Source organism: Natator depressus, chromosome 4, assembly GCF_965152275.1.
Source record: "Natator depressus isolate rNatDep1 chromosome 4, rNatDep2.hap1, whole genome shotgun sequence".
Classification (NCBI taxonomy): Eukaryota; Metazoa; Chordata; order Testudines; family Cheloniidae; genus Natator; species Natator depressus.
The window spans coordinates 9,754,252-9,777,171 of NC_134237.1; the positions used below are offsets into that span (position 1 = coordinate 9,754,252).

Consider the following 22,920-nt stretch of genomic DNA (forward strand, 5'->3'; position numbering starts at 1 on the left):
CTCAAGGATTGAACTCACAACCCTGGGTTTAGTAGGCCAATGCTCAAACCACTGAGCTATCCCTCCCGCCCAGTGTTGTTCATGTCCATTCCAATATCCACCCTCCTTCTCCTTTGTCGGAGTAGCCGGCAACAAGTAACTGAGGGGGTGGCAGGTCGACCGGGCTCTATACTGAGCGCCATGAAGGTGCGACTCCAGGGGGCGCCCAGGGCGGCCCGACGGATGCTGCTATGGGAAAAATCTTCCAGCTGTCATTCACGTGTGCACACCTGATTGGAATGGACATGAACACCACATCTCGAAGAACAGCAGTTATGAGAAGGTAACCGTTTTGTTTTTTTTTAAATTAAATCCAATCTTTGAATGCTCAGGGACGGCAACACTGGGGCATGGCTGGTGTGCCTCTGTACCACGTTAAACTCTGGCTGCAACATCAACCTTTTGTGGCCATTTACAGCTATTACAAGGTAAAGCAGCTGTCAGGCTGCTCTGACATGACACCGTGGACCCAGCTCTGCCCAGAAGCTGTGCCAAGGTCAGAGAAGGGCACCAGGGAGCTTGTAAGCCAGCTCTGTACACACCTCTGACTTGCACTCTGAAAGTATCAGCAACACCAATATGTGCAACATCTCCTCCTTATGCCTTAATGCTGATGAGAAGTGTTGCCCTGCAGCTGATCAAGGCAGAATGACATAAAAGGGGAGAGACCTAACTCTAAATTAAATGCTGCATCTAAACTCTCAACTCAATGCTGTTACTCTGTGGTCTTTAGGGATTCCTTTCAGTGACTTAAGAGTCAGAATTATGGAAGAATATGGTGACATTCGGGGAAAAATCTGCAGTTTCTAGCAACACATCGGAGTTCCTTGATCAGAGTTTACATCTGCTATGTTGGCTGGCTCAAATTTAACATCCGCATTATTCTGTTGATGTTTCATATTTTCTCATTAGGAAAAAAAAAATGTAGGAATGTGTGAAGCCAGCCTAAAGGAACAGACATTAAATAATTTTAAATATTTCTTCACCAAATACATGTAGAGGGAACATATTTAACATTTTTATGGCTTAAGTTGATCAGAGTGACTGTATCATGATTCTGAGGGGAGGAAAGGAAAGACAGAGCAGCACAATAAGGACAATGGACTTCAAAAGAGCAGACTTTAACAAACAGGGAAGTGGTAGGTAGGATCCAATGGGAAGAAAATCTAAGGGGGAAAAGGAGTTCAGGAGAGCTGGCAGTGTCTCAAGGCACAACAGCAAATTATCCCAGCGTGAAGGAAAGATAGGAAAAATAGGAAGAAGGCAATATGGCTCTATCAGGAGCTCTTTAGTGACCAGAAAATCACAAAGGGACCCTTCAGAAAGTGGAAGCAAGGACAAATTGCTAAGGAGGAGTATCAAAGAATAGCACAAGCATGTAGGAAGAAAATCCGAAGGGCTAAGGCAAAAAATGAGTTCCATAAAAGGCAATAAGAAGAGGTTCTATGAGTACATTAGGAGAAAGAAAAAGACAAAGGAACGTGAGGTTCTCTACTCAGCGGGGAAGGAAAGCCAATCACTGATGACATCAAGAAGTCTGTGGTGTTTAATGCCTATTTTGCTTCAGCCTTCACTAAAAAGTGATGAGATACTCAATACAATTAACATTAACAACAAGGGGGAAGGAACACAAGCCAAAATATGGAAAGAACAGGTTCAAGAATATTTAGGTAAGTTGGATGTACTCCAATCAGGAGGGCCTGATGAAATTCATCCTAAAATACTTAGTCTTAAGGAACTAGCTGAAGCAATCTTGGAACTGTTAGCAATGATCTTCGAGAACTCATGGAGGACACATGAGGTCTCGGAGGATTGGAGAAGGGCAAACACAGTAGTTAACTTTCAAAGGGGAACAAGGAGGACCTGCTGAATTATAGACCAGGCAGCCTAACTTTGATACCTGGAAAGATACTAGAATAAATTATTAAACAATCGATCTGCAAGCACCTAGAGTAGAACAGGATCATAAGGAATAGCCAGCACAAATTTGTCAAGAACAAACCATACCAAACCAAACTAATTTCCTTCAACAGAGTTACTGGCCTGGTAAATAGGGGAGAAGCAGTAGACATGATAAACACTGATTTTAGGAAAGCTTTTGACATAGTCCTACATGACATTCTCATAACCAAACTTTGGAAATTTGTGCTAGATGAAATTACTTTAAGTTGCATATACAACTGGTTGAAAGACCATACTGAAAGAGCAGTTATCAAGGGTTTGCTGTCAAACTGGGAGGGCATATCTAGTGGAGTTCCACAGGGATCAGTCCTGGATCCAGTACTATTCAATATTTTCATTAAATGACTTGGACAGTGGAGTGGAGAATATGCTTTCAAAATGTGCAGATAACACTAAAATGGGAGAGGCTGCATACACTTTGGAAGACAGGATTAGAATTCAAAATGACAAATTGGAGAATTGGTCTGAATTCTACAAGATAAATGCAAAATACTTCACTTAGGAAAGAAAAATGAAATGCACAACTACAAAATGGGGAATAACTGGCTAGGTGGTAGTACTGCTGAAAAGGATCTGGGGATTACAGGGGATCACAAATTGAACATAAGTCAACAATGTGATGCAGTCGCAAAAAAGGCTAATATTCTGGGGTGTATTAACAGGAGTGTTGTATGTAACAGATGGGAGGTAATCGTCCCACTTCTTTTGGCACTGGTGAGGCCTTGGCTGGAGTACTGTGTCCAATTCTCGGTGCCACTGTGACGGTGCTCCTCATGAGGCTTTATGGAAATATGCTTATGAATATACATGACATAACTGGAATATGTTCTATGCCACGTATGCCATGTAACATATCTATGTAAAGGTCATGATCTACTGAATCTATTAATCCTATTTGTATGCATGTATCATTTTTGTACTTGAAGTTATGAATATTGGCTGTGTACCGGCTTGATTTCTAAATAACCTTAGTAGAGCATTTGGTCAGTACCTGGAGAAAGGAATTCGCAAAGTTAAATGCCCAGTCAAGCAGCATTTAAAGAACAATGCATCTTGGAAGGCTCCAATCCACATAAGAAGTCTTCCTGGAGACAGTCCAGATGCCAGGTGGGCAATGGCTGCTGCCTGTAAAAACTATGAGTCATGCGTGGACATGTGACTGGCCCAGGTGATTCCAGAACTCCATCTTGGAGCTGGACTTTGCATAGGAGAGAGGAGTGGGTCTCCACCCACAAGAGAGTCTATTTAAGCCTGTGGGAGACCCCTCCATTTTGTCTTCAGCTGGCTAAGGAGATAGCCTCTCCACCCCCAAGAATACCTGAAAGAAACTGGAACAAAACACAGTAACTACAGGGGGTGTGAGTGATTGCTGGACCTGGACTAAAAGGAGATTAGTCTGTAAAAGGAAGCTTACTGGAACTGGGGAGGTTTTGTCTGTATTCAATTTTATTAGACATAGACTTGCGGGTTTTATTTTATTTTGCTTGGTAATTCACTTTGTTCTGTCTGTTACTACTTGGAACCACTTAAATCCTACTTTCTGTATTTAGTAAAATCACTTTTTACTTATTAATTAACCCAGATTTTGTATTAATACTTGGGGGGGGGCATAAACAGCTGTGCATCTCTCTCTATCAGTGTTATAGAGGGCGAACAATTTATGAGTTTACCCTGTATAAACTTTATACAGGGTAAAATGGATTTATTTGGGGTTTGGACCCCATTGGGAGTTGGGCATCTGAGTGTCAAGGACAGAAACATTTCTGTAAGCAGCTTTCAATTGAGCCTACAGCTGTTAGGGGACATGGTTCAGACCTGGGTCTGGGTTTGCAGCAGGCTGGCGGGCCTGGCTCAAACCAGGAAGGACACTGAAGTCCTAAGCTGACTGGACAGGAAAGCAGGGGCAGAAGTTGTCTTGGCACATCAGGTGGCAACTCCTAGGCGGTTTCTGTGATCCAGCCCGTCACAGCCACATTTTAGGAAGGATGTGGGGAAATTGGAGAGGGTCCAGAGGAGAGGAACAAAAATGAGAAAAGGTTTAGAAAACCTGACCCGTGAGGAACGGTTAAAAAACTGGGCATGTTCAGTCTTGAGAAAAGAAAATCAAGAGGGGAGCAGATAACAGTCTTCAAATATGTTTAAGGCTGTTATAAAGAGGACAGTGATCAATGGTCTGCCACGTCCAATGACAGTAGGACAAGAAGTAATTGGTTTAATCTACAGCAAGAGAGATTTACATTAGATATTAGGTAAAACTTTCTAACTATGAGGGTAGTTACTGTACTGGGATCTGTACTGGGCCCAGTTCTATTTAACATATTCATAAACTATCTGGAAAAAGGGGTAAACAGTGAGGTGGCAAAATTTGCAGATGATACAAAACTACTCAAAATAGTTACATCCCAGACAGACTGCGAAGAGCTACAAAAGGATCTCACAAAACTGGGTGACTGGGCAACAAAATAGCAGATGAAATTTAATGTTGATAAATGCCAAGTAATGCACATTGGAAAACATAATCCTAACTATACATATACAATGATGGGGTCTAAATTAGTTACCACCATTCAAGAAAGAGATCTTGGAGTCATTGTGGATAGTTCTCGGAAATCATCCACTCAATGTGCAGCGGCAGTCAAAAAAGCGAACAGAATGTTGGGAATCATCAAGAAAGGGATAGATAATAAGACAGAAAATATCATATTGCCTCTATATAAATCCATGGTACACCCACACCTTGAATACTGCATGCAGATGTGGTCACACCATCTCAAAAAATATATATTGGAATTGGAAAAGGTTCAGAAAAGGGCAACAAAAATTATTAGGGATATAGAACGGCTTCCTAGGAGGAGAGATTAATAAGACTGGGACTTTTCAGCTTGCAAAAGAGGCAGCTAAGGGGGGATATGATAGAGGTTTATAAAATCATGAGTGGTATAGAGAAAGTAAATAAGGAAGCGTTATTTATTCGTCATAATACAAGAACAAGGGGCCACCAAATGAAATTCATAGGTAGCAGGTTTAAAATAAACACAAGAAAGTATTTTTTCACGCAACACACTGTCAACCTCTGGAACTCCTTGCCAGAGGGTGTTGTGAAGGCCAATACTATAACGGGGTTCAAAAGGGAGCTAGATAGATTCATGAAAGATAGGTCCATCAATGGTTATCAGCCAGGATGGGCAGGAATGGGGTCCCTTGCCTGTTTGCCAGAAGCTGGGATTGGGTGACAGGGCATGGATCACTTGATGATAACGTGTCTGTTCATTCCCTTTGGGGCACCTGCCATTGGCCACTGTCAGAGGACAGGATACTGGGCTTGATGGACCTTTGGTCTGATCCATGTGGCCGTTCTTACTATGTTCTTATGTTCATATTTTTGAGAAATCAGGTCACATGCTTCATTTAAGTACCTAAAGGTAAAATGAATGCTTTTGGAAATCTGGCCCCAGTGTACAGCTAAGCTGGGGTTCTATGAATGCTGTGTCACAATGCCAAGGCTAAGACCACTAAAGAAAGCATACTAACTGCCTTACCCAAGGAAAATATACTTTACTGATTGTACAGGACTTTCCTTGATATGGTATGTTGCAATAGGACTTGCTAATTGGTACTTCTCTTACCCCAACCCAAGAAAGCACAAAAGGAAGACGACATTGTAATTATCAGTTTCTAATCACATCTAAGTGATTACAAAACGGAAGATAAATAATTTTTAAAAGTCAAACATAATTCAATAGATTTAAAATCTAATAGGCTGCTACTCTCTTTACAAACTGATAATAGTGAGTAGGATTCTGAGAATGCAGAATCCAGGGATTGACAGTTACACTTGTCCTGGGTCCAGGACTGGCTATATTTACTCCTGGCACAGTACCAAAATACACAGCTGGAGCAAGGGACAGGTTTAAGGTCTTAAACTGTACAAGGCAAGCCACCATGGCTAGGAATTAATCATTTATATTGTTTCAAAACTGGAGTCCCAGCTTTCATTGGAATAAAGTATTAGTGCCTGATTCTACCAAAGTTACCGGGAGTGGAAAGTCCTCAGCATCTCCTAGGAAGCACTGAAGCAAAATGAGATGCTTACACTTCACTTCTCAACTCTTTTTCCCATTTACATGGGGGAAGAAAGAGGTGCCTATGATTCTTTGCCACTCCATCTGGCCCTTAGCATGGGTTCATAAGTGTTGGAGTTAATCTTTTTCTCTTCAAACTTCTTTTGACAGTCTTTCCATCATATCCTCGGGCTTTCACATCCTTTCTGGCTGTCCTCTTCCTTACATGCTCTCTTTGATGGTCTTTCTTTTCCCATTCTTACCATGTGTCCAGCCCACCTCAAACGTGCACTCTCCAGTCTATCTATTGCTTAGAGTCCCAAGTTCATCTTTCCCCTAATTTCTTCCATGTACCCTCCACTTGCCTGCCATTCTCTTCACTATATTATTTTCTACTACCTGTATCTTCTTCCATCTAAAATGAGGCCCTTACTCTCACTCCATTATTTCATGAGGAATCAAGCTCTAAAATGATGGGAGAAACACTGCCATAAATGGACTTTGCGTACAGATCAGTATGAATACTTCCATCCCAAGCAAATAACTCCAAGAACCGGCCTGGAGCAGTGATTAGGAAGGAAGTTTCTTTTAGGAATGCATGACAAAAAAAATGAGACATTCCAATTGCATGGTAAATTGTATTACTTTAAAAGTGGTTTTACTGTTTGACTTTAAATTGGGTAAAAGAGTCTTAGTGATTTGGAGAAAGGCCCTAGCAGCAAATGGTTTAAATTAGTAAAAACTCTGAAAAATGGAGATAAAAATCTGATTTTTAGAAGCACCACACTGATTGCAGATTTAATTCATTTTAGCAAAACATAAGGTAATTTCAATTAGCAAAAATATTCTAAGATTCCCATAGGCTGACATGCTCGAAATCTGCAGGATCTTCTAAGGAGTCATTGTGAATGCTTGAGATATGGCTAAGAATGATCAAGTCAACAGGAGCACAAAGGAAATGATTGGAAGCCCTGTAGTGTAGGACTGCAAAAATGATTCTGCCGGGAAGGAAGAGTCACTTGATTGAATCACTTACAATTTTTAAACTAAGACTTCATTGCAGTGCCCACAGTTTGTAGGGCCAAATTAAAGTATTTAGGTGTTTAAGTACCAGATTTGCAGGCCCAAACAGGTAAGTAGATGTCTAAATGCACTAACCAGTACCTAAATGCACTAACCAATCTTATGGGTGCAGAAACAGATTGGGGGTACGGCCAGGCAGAAAATCTGGCTTGAAGGATGTAGTGAAAACTGAGCAGTCCCTACTTTTTATATTGTTACATAATACAGGAACAAAGCGTCACTGAAAGTAACAGCAGGTAAATTTAGAACAAGTAAATTGCTGGCTCATACTGATCCGTAAGAGACACACCACTGACACTTAAAAGCTCTGCTAGCAATTGGCCAGAAGAAAGAAAAGACTTCATAAACTGCAGCAGCAAAGATGCTTTTTTGTATTAAAATATAGTTTTAATTAAATATACTTTTCACTGGCAAACGGTATCTCTGACTTGAACAAGCCCAGTCCACAATGAAAGGGTTACCTGCTAGTATCGCACGGCAAAATCTGCTGATCCGTGCTTAGTCCTAGAGGAGTCTGGCTGGGAAGGCTGCTGCTAAGCAGGGGCAGAGAGGAGGGGAATCTGACTGTTGTGCCAGCATCTGGCCACAGAGTCTGATAGGGAATCTTGAGGAGAGGACGATGAGCAACTTGGTTTCAGTAGGAACAGATACTCACCCCAGTTCCCCTCTGCCTCACACACCAGGGCACTGGAAATAGGACAACCTAATTTCATCTTGCAGCAGCAGAGACAGAGGAGATGATGTCCTAATGAGTTCTGAATAGGGAAGACTATTATCCCCACTGGACAGATGGGCAACTGAGGTACAGGAAGACTGAGTTGCCACAGCTGACACGGGAAACCCGTTGTGGAGCAGGGAATCTGTCCCCTCCAACACTCCCAGTCCTTGTGGATGAGATGGGAAGAAAGAAAATCTCTCTCATAAATATAAGCCTGAAGAGACCATTCTGGTCGCCTGGTCTGCCCTCGTGTGTAACACATAGGCCATAGGACTTCTCTGAATCAATTCCTGTTTGAACCAGAGCATGTGTCTTTTAGAAAAACGTCCAATCTCATCTGAGGAAATAAGCTAATAAGGGACACACTCTTCCCGCCCCACCCCAATGCACACACAGGTATGATCCTGTAATCTGACTCTATGTAGAACACAGGCCCTAGATTTCATCCAGGAATTCCTGCAGCAAGTCCAGTAATTTGTGGTGAAACTAGAGCATCTCTTTTAGAGACCCCCAAGGGATGGAGAATCCATCACATCCCTGGGGACCTTATCCATAGCCTACTGAATTCAGAGGAAGTCTTTCTATTAATTTCAGTGAGCTTTGGACCAAGCCCTTGGTGAGCTGTGCGCCATGCCTCTGATGGTGCCAGAGGATTAGAAAGGTGTCCAGTGGGTTATTAGATCACTGGGTCCCCCACCAGAAATCAGCTACAGGCAGGGGAACCCCTTTGTGTGGAGAGACAGTACTGAGAGGCTTCTTGGGGACATCCATCAGTTCAGATTTCTGAATGCCTAGCTGGATCCCAGATCTCTGCAAGTGCTCCCATCACCGATGGTTAGGTATTTTTAAAATATCACAATATTAGATCACACACAATATCACAGCATTGCGCTCCTGATCATTAAAATCCACAGCTCTCCGGAAGATGCATACAGCCCTCTCCGGTGGCCAGTAGGGCCTCAGCCCTTCCAACTTGTCTGGGGCCAGTTCTCCAAACAACTGTGGCAACTCTGCATGCAGTCACACTCCTGGGCCACATCTTTTTTCCATACTGCCCTTTTCATTCTTGTGTTGACCTCTGAGTGGTCCCGTGTGCTCCCCTTGTGCCTGAGTGCTGAGCCAGTGAAACCTGTACATGCCAAACAATTAAGTTTAACAACATTTTTTCAGAGCTTCTGTTCTAATGCATTTATCTGGGATTTAAAATTCTTTAGCTTTTATTCAGCACACACGCACCACGTTGTCACATGGCTCCTGGACTGGCTCACAGTTAGTCCCAGGCCCTGGAACAGATCCAGTGTCGTTGCCACAGCACATTTAAGCTTACAGCAGGGAGGTGGCCTGAACAAAACCACCAGCCAAATAAGGTATTAGCATCGCTCTCTGCTTCTTTTAATGGGCAGCCGCTATTGCTACTATCCCTGTTGATGTCAGCCCAAAGAGGAGCCCAGAGTGCTGCAAATGCCGAAACCTGAGGCAAAAATCAGAGCTATTTACGGTGTTGGTATGATATTCGCATGTGGAAATATGCATCATGAAGGACTGTCAAGGCCAGATTTCCTGGCTCAGCTATCATGGTCGGTGAGTCCATTCTAACTTGGCTTGGGAGGCAATAAACCAATTTAACCTCTTCAAGGCCTGAATCAAAAGTCTCTCCTAGTCTCTTCTGTATCACGGAATGCATGGAACATATCCATGGTTTTATTTACTGTGTACCAAAAGTCCAATCAACTATGTACAAAGCATGGGAGAACACTGACCTGCAGGGAGTTTACAATACAATCCACATTAGACATCAGTTGTTACAGTCTATATGTAATTATCAATCAGACTGTACATCACTACAATGCACTTAAATAAAATATAAAATAGGGTGAACATCAAACTTCATACAGCTGATAATTTATAACTTTTCCCCTCTTCTTCCCTTTTATCCTCTACCACACTTGAGGGGTCTGTAGGACAGGGCCTGGCAGAAGAGACTTGGCAAACGACAGGCGGGTGTTCCAGTATAGGGGGAGTCTTGGGGACGGAGGACAAGACAGGAGTGAAAAGCCCGGAAAGGGAGCGGGAGGAGATGAACTGTGCAGAGCCTTGAAGATGTGGATAAAGAGATCAACTTACGACAGAAGGAAAGGGAAGTTAGCTAAAAGGATTCAAAGGGAGAGAGTGAAAGAGAAGCTTTGCAGCTGTATTTGTAAAGGACTGAAAACAGGTAAGTCGAGAAGCTGAAGACAAAAGAAAAAAGGCTGCAGAAGTCAGAATGTGAGAGAGGGCCTAGCCCAGGGTTTTGGTGGTATGAATAGGCAGATTTTAGAAATGCTGTATAGGCGATAACCTCAAAAAGGCATCAGATGACACAGGGACTACAGTCTCTTAAATGATTTATTTTCTCCAAATCTCTGGATTGCTTTAGAGGACATCTTGAAAAATGAGAGTCCACTACCTTGCTAGAGTGGAAATTCCCGACCTCTGTGGGGCTAACTTGCAAGCCTGAAGGGATGTGGCTCCACAGCTCAATACTCAAGGGGCTGCTTCTTATCTGGGAATCTGAATCACATCCTTCTAAAGTTCACGAAAGATACAGGTCCGCTTTGTCCACGGGAACTGAGGGGGCTGAAGCAGCTTTAACCTTGGCAAGCCGTGCTGGGGGGCTTAACAACAGCCTTTTGGAAGCTTGGACTTGTGCAGAGTGTGATAAAAATAGAAAGACGTCTGCCTCAAAGAGAGACCAAACAGAAGGGTGCCCTTCCCCTGGGGAGACTAAGTGAGAACTGGGAGAGCTCTGTTCTCAGGGAAACTGCAGTTTTAGCAAACCGTGTCGAGCCAGGAAGCAGCAGTGTAGAAATCTCAAGAGAGAATCCACCAGAAACAGTCCACAAGAATTGCCATGCAACAGGCAGCTCATGAGTCAAAGGTTCTCTCTAGGGCAGCATACGCTTCACTGGAAAATGCCTCAGCAGCAAGATCACAGGTCCAGAAATTGCCCCACAAGTTATCTTACTCCGGCCCCAAGGAATTGATTCTAATACCTGGCAGAAATGAGCGTGCTCTCCCTTGGATGAGTAGGATGTCGGTCCCAGGGCATTAGAGACACAAGGTAGGGGAGGTAATATCTTTTATTGGACCAACTTCTGTTGGCGAGAAAGACAAGGAGGAAGAAAGCTGGAGGAAGGTGGCATATATAGACTGAATGAGCTGGCTAAGCCTCATAAGTTTCCGACAATATACATAAGCAGTGGCCACCACAAATCCAAAAGAAGAGTGGAAGCGCTGAGCTTCCCAGACAAAACGCGAACCACACAACAGCACACATCCTACTCATGGCCACTTCCTGCAACCTAGGGGCACAAGCCACGCAGAGGGAGAAAAGGCTTCCTGATCAGAAGCACCGTGCCAGTAGCCTGCGTGTGTAATACAGCAGCCCAAAAGCTCATTATCCTTTTCACTCCCATGCTGCATTACACATGGGTACCTAATTTCCTGGCCACTATCACTGCTCAGCCTCCATGTGACTCTGCCTTTCTCACATCCCTCCCTTTTTATTTTAAAGGGTTTCTATTCTGGTATTGTCCAGTACAACTCTGTATTTACTGCCTAGATCCCACTTTGGTGTCCTATTCCCTCTCCCCTTCCTAAGCCATCCCCTGCTACGCTGCCTTTTTGACTCCTGTCACCTTATTCTACCCTTTTGTCCTGGTTTAAAGCTCTCGCAACCAGTCCCCACTAGTCTAATTCCTAAGAAAGCTTCATTATTGACATTGAGGGGACCTTTTTTCAACATTGGGGGGGGGGGGGGGAGAGAAACCAGAAGAGTTGGTGAGATATATACAAGTTTGCCAGTTCTTGCAGTGCTTATCCCAAACACTGCTTGGGATATACTCCTACACTCAGGCCTTGATCCTGCAGCCGACTGCACATGGACACACTCCTGCATTTGCACTGGGTTTCAGTGAAGTCAATGGGGCTCCGCAGAGATGTAGGGAGGAATACACCCACATGCAGTCAACTGCAGGATCAGCGCCTTAGATTTGGAGTCCAGAGACCCTGAACCATCTTTTTGTGATGTATACACAGTGCCTAACGTGAAGGAACCCCAAGCCTTTGCTGAAGCCTCCAGGCATCACCACAATACAAATAACACACAATACTGAATTAAGGAAAAATAGGCTAACAAGCAACAGTTAAATAAATGCCTTGCACAAAATTAAGTGAGGTCTGTTTTGTCCTTGCAATTTTATCAGTCAAGAGACCTTGAAATAAACAAAGTATATGAGAAAAACGTGCACACTCTGACCCCTGCTCTGCAGTCTGATATGGATGGGAAGACCCTAGCACCCGTCCACAGCCTTAATCACTTCAGCATGGGCTGTGTGGGAATAAGGGTCCACATCTATGGACCAGCCTTACGTGACATGGAAGAGCAAAATGCACTCCTGGATCATTGCTACAGTAGCAAGTCAGTCTAAAAAAATGAATGTACTATAGTATACGCAGCCATTTAAAACCACTTAAATATTTGCTTATCTCCCACAACCACATTCCAAAAATATTCTGAAATGGGCAAAGTGGGGCAATAAAGTGGATCCCAGAACAAAGTATGAATCTAGTCAAAATGAACAATTATATGAAGGGATTAAACTATCAAGTGCAACAAGTCAGACTGTAGAGAGTCTGAGCCACGTCTTTTCTCCTACAGAAGTGCAGACTCTGGAGATCATGCTAGCTGAGATACCACTCTACAAGTGGTCTCATTGAAATGAATGGGAGTAAAATGCTATTCCCCATGAATAAAGGTGTCAGAAGAAGACTCAAAGTTTGGTTTTCATGTTAACTCTTTACCCGCCAACACAAACTGTAGCCAGTTTCTAACAGAATGTTTGATCTTCAGAGTGGAGAGAGGTTAAGAGTAGGGTGCCCCACAGTTTAGCACTGGGACCAGCATTACTAAGCGGGATATTTTCAAATGCACAAGAGGCAACAACTCCCTGGTGGGCCCCATTTGCACCTTGGGAAGTCTCCCTCCCACCCCCCAAAGCTTTGGAAGAAGTAGACAGCGAGCTGGTGATGCTGTTTTGGTTAGTAAAATGAGAACAGAGAAATTCTATATGACTTGAACACACTGAATGATTGGGCACCATGATGAAAGATTAACTTCAATCTAAGTACATTGACAAAAATTGTCTAAACTTCTCATTTGCTGATGGGCTCCAATCTCTGAGTAAAAATAGCTCCCGAGGGCAAGGACTGTCTTTGTTTTGCTTGTTTATACAGAATCTACCACACAACAGGGCCCTGTTCCCTGGCAGGGGCCTCCATGTGCTACAGTTCACCAAAACTTGAACAATTTAGCATAGAATAGAAAAGAGGTTACTGTTATGGGGAAAGAAAATATTAATTGAACAGCCCAAGTCTTTAGAAACATTGGCTATATCAGTGTAGTAAGATTCTATAGCAAAGCAATTATGTCACAGAGCTTACATACACCCCTCCTGGGTGCCAAATAATTCTCCAAGCACTGAGTTCAATTAAAAAGCACTCAGCTTGTGAGTTCTCACACACTTACCTGACATCATTACCGCCATGGGCAAAAGATCCAAAGCAGGCTGTTAGGATCTGGAGAAAGTGAAAAAGGAGGTGGACCTGAGACGTGTCCTTCTCCTCCTTTTCCTCTTCTACAGAATCTTCTGGGAGTTGGTTAGGATCTGCTAGGTCCGATGCCAACTTCATTTCCACACCACCTTCGTCTGCCTCAATCTCTGCCTCAGCAACAGCATTGCAGTAGCTGGAGTAGCTATCATAGCGAACTCTCTTTTTAGAATAGGCCACTGTGTCTCCCACCAACTTTTCACTGTCTTCTGGGGTTGATGTATCAACTGCCTTGAAGGATGCATGTACTGGCATTCCACAGATGGCAGCTGTGTAACAAGTGTAACTGTTGTTGCGACGCAGTATCTTGTAATTGTTTTCTTGTGAGGGCCTATCGTTGTTTGCCCTGTCCAGATGTATTCTGTGTAGCAAGTCTTTGTACAATCCTGAGTCTTTATGCACTGTGTGATACACCTGGCCATCGCTCCTCACATGACCGCCATCAAAATTAAAAGTGCCATTGGAAACAGGAGATTTCATGGTGGTTTGCGTCATAGAAAAAGCCCTTCCTGTAAAGACAGATGGTCAGATTTTATTTCTATCATATGAAATATGAAAGTTCTATGCTTGGCAAGACACCGAAACAAGGTGTAAATGGCTGAAGGGACAGCCATCTGCAGTATATGATACAGAAGTTCATCTCGGATACATGATTGCATTGATCAATTTCAAAACAAACATGGATAACTTTTAAGGGAATGTCTACAGCTGGGAGTATGGATAGTTTTATGGTTAAGGCACTAATCTGTGCCTCAATACGTCTTTGCTCAAGTCCCAGATCTCCCACAGACCTGCTGTGTGACTTTGGGCAAGTGCCTTAGACTAGAATTTGGGTGCCTAACACAAGGCAACTTTTAAAATTCTACCCATAATCTCTCTATGCCTGAATTACCCATTTCTAAAATGGTAGTAAATACTTCTTTCCAACTCGCCTTTGTTTGGCTTGTCCATTTAGATTGTAAGCATTCCAGGACAGGAACAGTCCTCTGACTATGGGTTTCTTCAGAGTAAGGGGAAAATGTTCAAAAGCACCTAGCCTAAGTCACTTTTGAAAATGGAGATCTAGGTGTGTTTGAAAATTTTACACTAAATAAATAATAAGTGCCATGCAACTTTACTGGTAGTCAATCACTGGATTTTGGGAGCATTGATTGTACAGACTCCATAAACAGAACCCCAAAGCTTATCAATAAAAGCATATTATTGTGGGCACTCTAAAAGTATTACAAATAAAGTTGTTAATGTTGCCCAGTTAAAAGTTCAGAAATGGATAAGTTAAAGCTGCTAAAGAAATGTTAATCAACATATTGAATATCCTGTATTTTTTACTTCTATTAACATAATAAACATAGTGACACAGCTATTTTTAGCTATATCGTATGCTTGTCTACACATGTTTACATTAAATGTAGATTACAGGATTCACAGAGTGGCTAAGTTAACATTACTGAAGACACCTTAACTTTTCCATTTCCTCACTTTGGGGATTTTAACTATTCAACATTAAAATGTTGTTGTTTTGTTTTATTTTAAAAAAGGTCTGTAGTGGTAGTATACATTTATGGAGGTAATATATCCAATTAGTTTGTTCTCACAAGATCAAATGGTCCACTATTAATAGTAATTATACAGGTCAGTATAGACACTGCTTCGGTGTCAATGAGAAAAAGAAAAACTCCCAGCTGACTAGCTAATAGGCACCACTCAGCCGAATGTGCCTCTTAATTGTGAAAAACTGCATTTACTTATATGCACTGCACACTTAGGCCATAACCATATCAACTGCACCATGCCGCATGGACAAACCCTTGCATCCATGTAGAGGCCCATCAAAGTCAATGTGGCTCTGTGTGAGCACAGGGATCCATCCACACAAACCAGCTTGCAGAATCAGGGCTTCAAACGAGAGCTTTATTACACGCATAGATACTTTATCTATGTGTGGACTTGTAAGTGAGAGTCTTCTAGTGGATATACTCCAAATGGTCATAAATTTGTAAACTCAAGCCCAAAATTTTCCGAAACTAGCTAGAACAGTATACTCTGAATTTCCATGCTAAATTTGAACTTTTATAGTTCAGCTGCTTTTGTACTCTCTGCCTTCTAAAATGTGGTTTTAAGAATAGGAAGTAAGTATTATTAGGAATAGAAGAATATCCTTTTTCAGCTGTATATAAAACTCAAATACTGCCGAACAACATGTCCTCTGTTTTTTAAATCATCTTTGGAAAACTTACCTCAAAAAAGAGAATATTTTCACTAAGTTGTGAGCAAGCAAAAAAATTGCTAACATGAACTGCTGTTGGAAAACATACAAGTGTGTGCATGGTGAGAGGAAGGGTTTGTAAGAAATTTTAAGTTACAAGGAAAATTATACTTAATATAGATGGATGTAACACATGCCCACGACGAAGATAACCCATCAACACAATGGAAAGATAAGACAGTTCACACGTTTTCTTACCATATGGCACACGGGGATGGTTTCCATTTGCTATGCTGCTATCTGACACTCCAGCAGCTTCTGTTATTGGGCCAGTGAGGGGAATTGTGCTCTCATCAGTTGCTTTGACTCCAGGAAGCTCTTTAAAAACAGGTGTCTCCTCCTCTTGAATTTTATCAAGACTTTCATCCGATATCCTTGACAAGGCGGCTTCTTTCTTTAACTGGCCTAAGGAAATGCCAGGGTTACAATTCTAAATTGGATGGTTCGGGTTATTCAAACTTATCTATATTACTGCTGGTATTCCTAACAAAATGCCAGTATCATTAAAAATATAAACTCGAATACAGCACCTTGAGTCGTTTGGTTTCTGTTTTGTTAATTAATCTAGACATACATTCTTTCATGGGAATTTATTACTAGCATATTTATCTTAATTTGCCTCTCTGAGAACCATGAAAATGCCTTGTGCCTATCTACAAGTTCACTAGGTGATGTTATTGAAGTCCTCCAATTTACTAATGCAATCTGAAACTTTATTTTTTAAACTCTGCAACCCCATTCAGCGGACATCACAAGGTAGTTTTGTTTTAAGTTAAAAACCTATTGTAAAACAAAAAGCCTTGATTAGTTTAACTTTACAGTAAAATAAAAGAAATGGTTTAAATACACTGTGCAAATTCTTTTTCTTTCCTTTAACACCTATATTTTAAAACCTAAAATAGAATATATTCAAGTTCACAAGGGATTTTACACCACTTGCATTTCATCTACCAAATACTTACTTGCTATTTTTCTCTTCATCCATGGACATACAAAAATCCACACTAGAACAGCAAATACTATAGCTATACCAAATGATATTAGGACTATTATCCATATAGGAAGTACCAGTCCTAGCACTGTGAAGAGAAAAGAAGAAGAAAGTTAAAGGTTAATGTGCAAAAATGTCAGTTCCTTAAAATATTACGGCTTCAGAACTAAAGATAACACACTGCCTACTTCTGCTGCACCTGTAACAAAATTGAACCCCACATCTTGGTAGCCAATAAGCTCTTTCAGCAGGGCTGGAGTTCTGTTTTGATGCAGCAAGCCTGTACAAGGGAAGGGTTAAACCTTTTGAAAAGGGTCAGTTTGGCCAATTAAGACCTCAATTATGGCAAAAATGAAATTTCACTTATTTAGCAAATGCCATACACTGAGGTCAAGAACGAACTATTTCTCTATGGTTAGAAAGTTAACGTTTGAAGTGGATTTACAAACTATACTGAAAATAAATGCATCGGAACAGGAATTTCACTTGAGAATATTCAGTGCAACTCCTTTATTTACACTGACTAAAAGAATAAAGAAAAGACTCTTAAAAATGTACAGGCTTGAGTGTTACAGATTCTCAGTTGTTGTCAGCCTCAACACTTAGAGATTTGGGGGCCATACTTTCATGAGTATTTTCTTGGGTACTATTTAGGCATGTATATACCCTGAGATGCAGAAGAAAGTTGGTGTTAAGGTAGTAACACTGGCAAAGTGGGTGTTGTCTCCCCCTCTGGGGATTGTCCACTAGAGAACAGCAGCTTTTTGTTACTGTCACCAAAGGAAGTAACATCATCAGGTCATCTGCACTATATGCAAAATGTCCTCAGTCCACAGCCTCCTGGTAACCCATGCGAGAGGGATGGTCAGGTTCACCCACACATCCATAGGTAACCCTGACTCGTGTGGTTGCACAATGGGATATTTGAAGTCCTAAGATGGCATGCACAGGTTTTAAGACTTGGTCCTTAGGATTTCTGCAACAATACACATAAGCCCTGCTCCTACTCCCATAGAAGTCAGTGCAAAATTCCAATCAACATCACTGGTGCTGGACCAGTCCCATAATGAGTGCGAACATCAGTATTTTAGCATACATCAAGACATATTGTCCACTACGGTAAATCTTTGCTTTGGACAATAAACCCTGATGCTCACCTCAACATCTGCTTAATAGGCCACCTGAGTGCCTTGCTCACTAAGGTTTCAATCCTGCAATCCTCAATCATGTGAGTAACTCGTACTCACATGAGTAGCCTCACTGAAGTCAATAGGGCATCTTGAGCAAGCTCAATTTGATTATGTATTTAGGAGTTGCAGGATCAGGCCCTAAAGAAAGAAAGAACTTGGGCCTTGATCTTGCAAACACTTACCTTTGTGTTTATCTTGAAAACTGTGGGAACACTCACATGCTTAACTTAAGCACCTGTGTAAGAGCTTACAGAACAGGGGCCTTGGAGTCTGATTACTTATTTTGCTGTGTCTAAAACAGACCTCGCCCTTCATTTATATATTTCAGAAAGCGTGACAGGAAAGGAAGAATGTTAAGATTACTCTTTTGTTTACATTGTTTATCAAGCCACTGCAGAATGCCTGGCTGACACGCTGTGAACTGAACTAGAAAGGAACATTTCTGGTGATCCTTAAACAGCATGTGCACCAATCCAATTAAGAGAAGGGAATAGTTACAGTACTATCCATCAGTATCCCCCTCAGAATCCCCAGTCCCTTCCACGTACTATCTGAGGCTTGGTCTACACTTAAAAGTTCAGTCAACATAGCTACGTTGGTCAGGACTGTGAAAAACCACACCTCTCACTATTCTGCCCTAGCCCCCTATGTAGATGCAGCTACGTCGAGGGATGAACGCTTCCATCATATGTAGCCACCATCGTTCTGGGAGATGCTGTTCCTACACTAACGGGAAAACTCCTGTCGGAGTAAGCTGCCTCTACACTACTGGCTCATGCCAACATAGCTACGGGGACGTAGCACCGTAATAGTGTCGTTGTAATATAGACACACCCTCAAAGCAGCTGCCTTAATGCTACACCAGCTGTGGACAGTTTCTTATCTTGAGGGGAAAATAAAGGAAATGAATTTAGATACACTGGGTCAGACCCTCAACAATGTAGCTCCATTGGGTATGCCAATTTACACCAGCTGAGGATCTGGGCTGCTAACTGCAGTTTTTAAAAGTCTGATCACTCTCACAACACCCAAGCAGCATTAGAGGGACTGCAGCACTGTGTCCCCGTTGGCAAAACATCCTGAAAGAATCCAAGTGGGCTGGTCCTGTGCCTCCAAGTGACAGAGAAGGGGGCAGCAATGGAGCTAAGGGTAAAAAGATAAAACCCCCTGAACAGACTGCTTGATCTTCAGATTGTCATAAATCTGTATTTTAAAAAACAAGACAACCATTAAGGTTCTGGGAGACTAACGGAGCGAGATCTACGAATCCTTTGCCTGTATTATTTGTTAACGTAAGAATTAAACATGCATTAAGTTTTTATTTTTATTCAACAGTGCACATCAGGACTTGTTAGCAAATACAAAATGAATTAATACTAATGCATGGCAGAACAAAGCTTTCCTTCTGGACTTCACATGCAAGAGATTGGACTCACCTGGTGCCCCTGCGTACATGACGGAAAACACATTAATTGCTACTGTAGCAGCATAGAACGCTGGAAGTGCACGAAGACCATTGGGTACAGGGTCTTCCTGCATAATAATGAGTAAAGAGGAAAAGTCACATGGGTTTGTTATGTACACAAGAAACAGGACTAGCAAAGGTTGAGCAAAAAAAATCACCCACCCCCACAATCAGGTGGATGGATCTTCTGGCTTTTCGCCCCCTACTTCCAACCACTGTGTTCCCTACTCTCCAGCCCAGTTACCCTGGGTAGATGCTGAGGAAAAGATTTGGGTCTGTATGATTACTCATAAAACCTACTTTCATAGCAGTGGTGCCTCCAATCACAAATAGGATAGCAGCTTGGGGAAGGCAGCCACCATAGCAGTTCAATGGTAAGTAATTTAAATTTATTGGTGGCAGTATTGTCTCGTGGACTGCAGTCAGGAGACCTAGGTTCTGTTCCTGGCTCTGCCACTGACCTGTTAAATGGCCTTGGGCAGGTCACTTCATCTCTCTGTGTCTCTATTTACCCTCCCATCCATTTATGTGTCTTGTCTATTTAGACTCTAAGCTCTTTGGGGCAAGGACTCTCTCTCACTGTGTGTTTGTACAGAACCTAGCTCAATGGGGCCCTGATCTTGGTAGGGCTCTAGGTATTACTGGTATTACTGCAGTGACCTATTCAGTGATTTCTAAAAACATATTTCTAGCCTCTCTGTTTAAAACCAAGTGTACACTGAATGTTATCATCTGCTGACAAAGGTTTCTGCATGTGCTAAATATGTAACTGTATTAAATCGGAGTAGCATATTGACAGTCACATGTATAAATGTAGCAGATGAGTGTAACAGTGGAAATTCAAATAAATCCTTGTGTGCCTCACAAGTAATACTGTTCACTGTAAAGAGCGGCTATTTACCCTACTGTTACAGTTCTTTGAGATGCTGTAGTCATGGGGGTCTCACTGTAGTTTTGCATGTATCTTACATGCACAAGACCAGAGTTTTTTCGAATAGCAGGATCTGTTGGGGCTGTGCATGTACACTGTGCCTCCTCATGCCAGGGCATAAAGGGTAGGTCGGCCGAGACTCTCCCTCTCCCTTTAGCAAAGCTTTTGATATGATCTCCCACCGTATTCTTGCCAGCAAGTTAAAAAAGTATGGATTGGATGAATAGGACTATAATGTGGATAGAAAGCTGGCTAGATCGTCGGGCTCAACGGGTAGCGATCAATGGCTCGACGTCTAGTTGGCAGCTAGTATCAAGCAGAGTGCTCCATGGGTCAGTCCTGGCGCCGGTTTTGTTCAACATCTTTATTAATGATCTGGATGATGGGATGGATTGCACCCTCAGCAAGTTCGTAGATGACACTAAGCTGGGGGGAGCAGTAGATATGCTGGAGGGTAGGGATAGGGGCCAGAGTGACCTAGACAAATTAGAGGATTGGGCCAAAAGAAATCTGATGAGGTTCAACAAGGACAAGGGCAGAGTCCTGCACTTAGGATGCAAGAATCCCATGCACCACTACAGACTAGGGACCAACTGGCTCAGCGGCAGTTCTGCAGAAAAGGACCTGGATATGAAGTGGATGAAAAGCTGGATATGAGTCAACAGTGTGCCCTTGTTGCCAAGAAGGCTAACGGAATATTGGGCTGCATTAGTAGGAGCACTGCCAGCAGATCAAGGGAAGTGATTATTCCCCTCTATTCGGCACTGGTGAGGCCACATCTGGAGTATTGCATCCAGTTTTGGGGCCCCCATTACAGAAGGGATGTGGACAAATTGGAGAGAGTCCAGTCGAGGGCAACGAAAATGATAAGGGGGCTGGGGCACATGACTTACCAGGAGAGGCTGAGGGAACTGGGGTTATTTAGTCTGCAGAAGAGAAGAGTGAGGAGGGATTCGATAGCAGCCTTCAACTACCTGAAAAGGGGTTCCAAAGAGGATGGAGCTTGGCTGTTCTCAGTGGTGGCAGATGACTGAACAAGGAGCAATGGTCTCAAGTTGCAGTGGGGGAGGTCTAGGTTGGATATCAGGAAACACTATTTCACTAGGAGGGTGGTGAAGCACTGGAATAGCTTCCCTAGAGATGGTGGAATCTCCATCCTTAGAGGTTTTTAAGGCCCGGCTTGACAAAGCCCTGGCTGGGATGATATAGTTGGGGGTTGGTCCTGCTTTGAGCAGGGGGTTGGACTAGATGACCTCCTGAGGTCCCTTCCAACCCTGATTTTCTATGATTCTCTGTTCCCTCATGGTTCCTTTGGCAGCTGAGGATGAGTCACAGGTTCCACGCTGACCACAACATCTCAAAGATCCAGAGTTACACTAGGCCAAGTAACCATTTTCTCTTCTTCGAGTACGTGTCATTGTAGATCCCGCTACAGGTGACTGGCAAGCAGCATCTACGCTGGATGGTAGGAGTGAGGCGTTCCAGCTGCATCAGTCAAACAGTGGTAGCAGTACTGCTCTCCTGAGCTTGGCACCTCACCTGGCTGTCCTGTCAAAGGCATAATGTTTAAAAGGAGTCAGTGGCTTGCCTGCAGCCTTGCAGATCTCAGAGACTGGAATGTTCCTGTAGCAGGCAGAAGAGGCTGCCTGTGGCCTGGTAGAGTGTGCATTGATGTTCAGAAGGAGAGACTCGCCAGCCATCTGATAGAAGGCAGAAACACACATTGTGATCCATTTGGAGGCTGTCTATCACTAGATGGTTTGGCCTTTTGATGGCTGCCATAAATGGCCACAAACAGGGAGAGAGACAGCCAGAAAGCGTTGGGCCTATTAAGAAAATAAAGCAAAGTTCTGGACACATCCAAAGTATGCAGCTTCTTGTCTGCTAGAGTCTCGTGCAGGATCACAAGTCTTAATGAGCGTAGAGCACTATCTGCTCGCTAGACAGTTCTACGAATCCTCGATTGTGGCCTATACCTCCCAGTACCTGGAGCCATAGTGTTCCATGCACTGTTATTACAGCGGCCACAGACCTGGCCATTTGTGTCGAAGACATCCATAACTGTTTGCAAGGCTACTTTGATCACCAGTTGACCTTCTCAATACATGGATGGTGGACCCCAGTAACCCGAACAGGGCAGTGGCAGCATACCACATGAATAGGCTGGCTCTTAGGACTGGCATTGGACTGGTCAGTACCCAGACAAGGTTGGTGGCAGCTGAGCCTTGTAAGTGAAGCTGGCAGGCCTTTCCATGGCGGTGACCACTGAAGGATAGGCACAAACATCTGCTCAGTGTATGTGACTCTCCTAGGCAGAAGAAACACTGTGTACATCTTTCTGTGGAATTAGACCATTGCAGGATGGACAGGGTTTGAAGCCCGCCGGTTTTGAGTCCACCATGCTAAGTAACCTTGTATGGAAGATGGGGGGAAATGTAATGTGGGGGTGTGAAGGAAGGGGGCCTAACCAATAATACTCAGTCCAGATGAGTTGATCTAGATCATGGCAGTTGTATGTGTAAGAATCAGAAGAGTTCTGACTGCTTGTAGAAGGTTTAGCCAAAG

General features: G+C 42.9%; 1 protein-coding gene across 8 annotated transcripts in view; it reads right to left on the reverse strand.

The window, feature by feature from the left end:
* The window catches only part of SLC20A2 (solute carrier family 20 member 2), a 72,292-nt gene that overhangs the window by 11,271 nt on the left and 38,101 nt on the right, over positions 1–22,920 (reverse strand). For all 8 annotated transcript variants that reach the window (XR_012639214.1, XM_074950359.1, XM_074950354.1 and 5 more), the window contains 4 exons: positions 19,396–19,492; positions 16,741–16,857; positions 15,977–16,183; positions 13,430–14,021 (listed from right to left, as the gene is read on the reverse strand). Coding sequence is in view for 7 of the 8 variants with exons in the window: in XM_074950359.1 (XP_074806460.1) it covers positions 13,430–14,021; positions 15,977–16,183; positions 16,741–16,857; positions 19,396–19,492 (1,013 nt within the window). In the remaining variant the exon portion in view is untranslated. The remainder of the gene's footprint in view (positions 1–13,429; positions 14,022–15,976; positions 16,184–16,740; positions 16,858–19,395; positions 19,493–22,920) is intronic.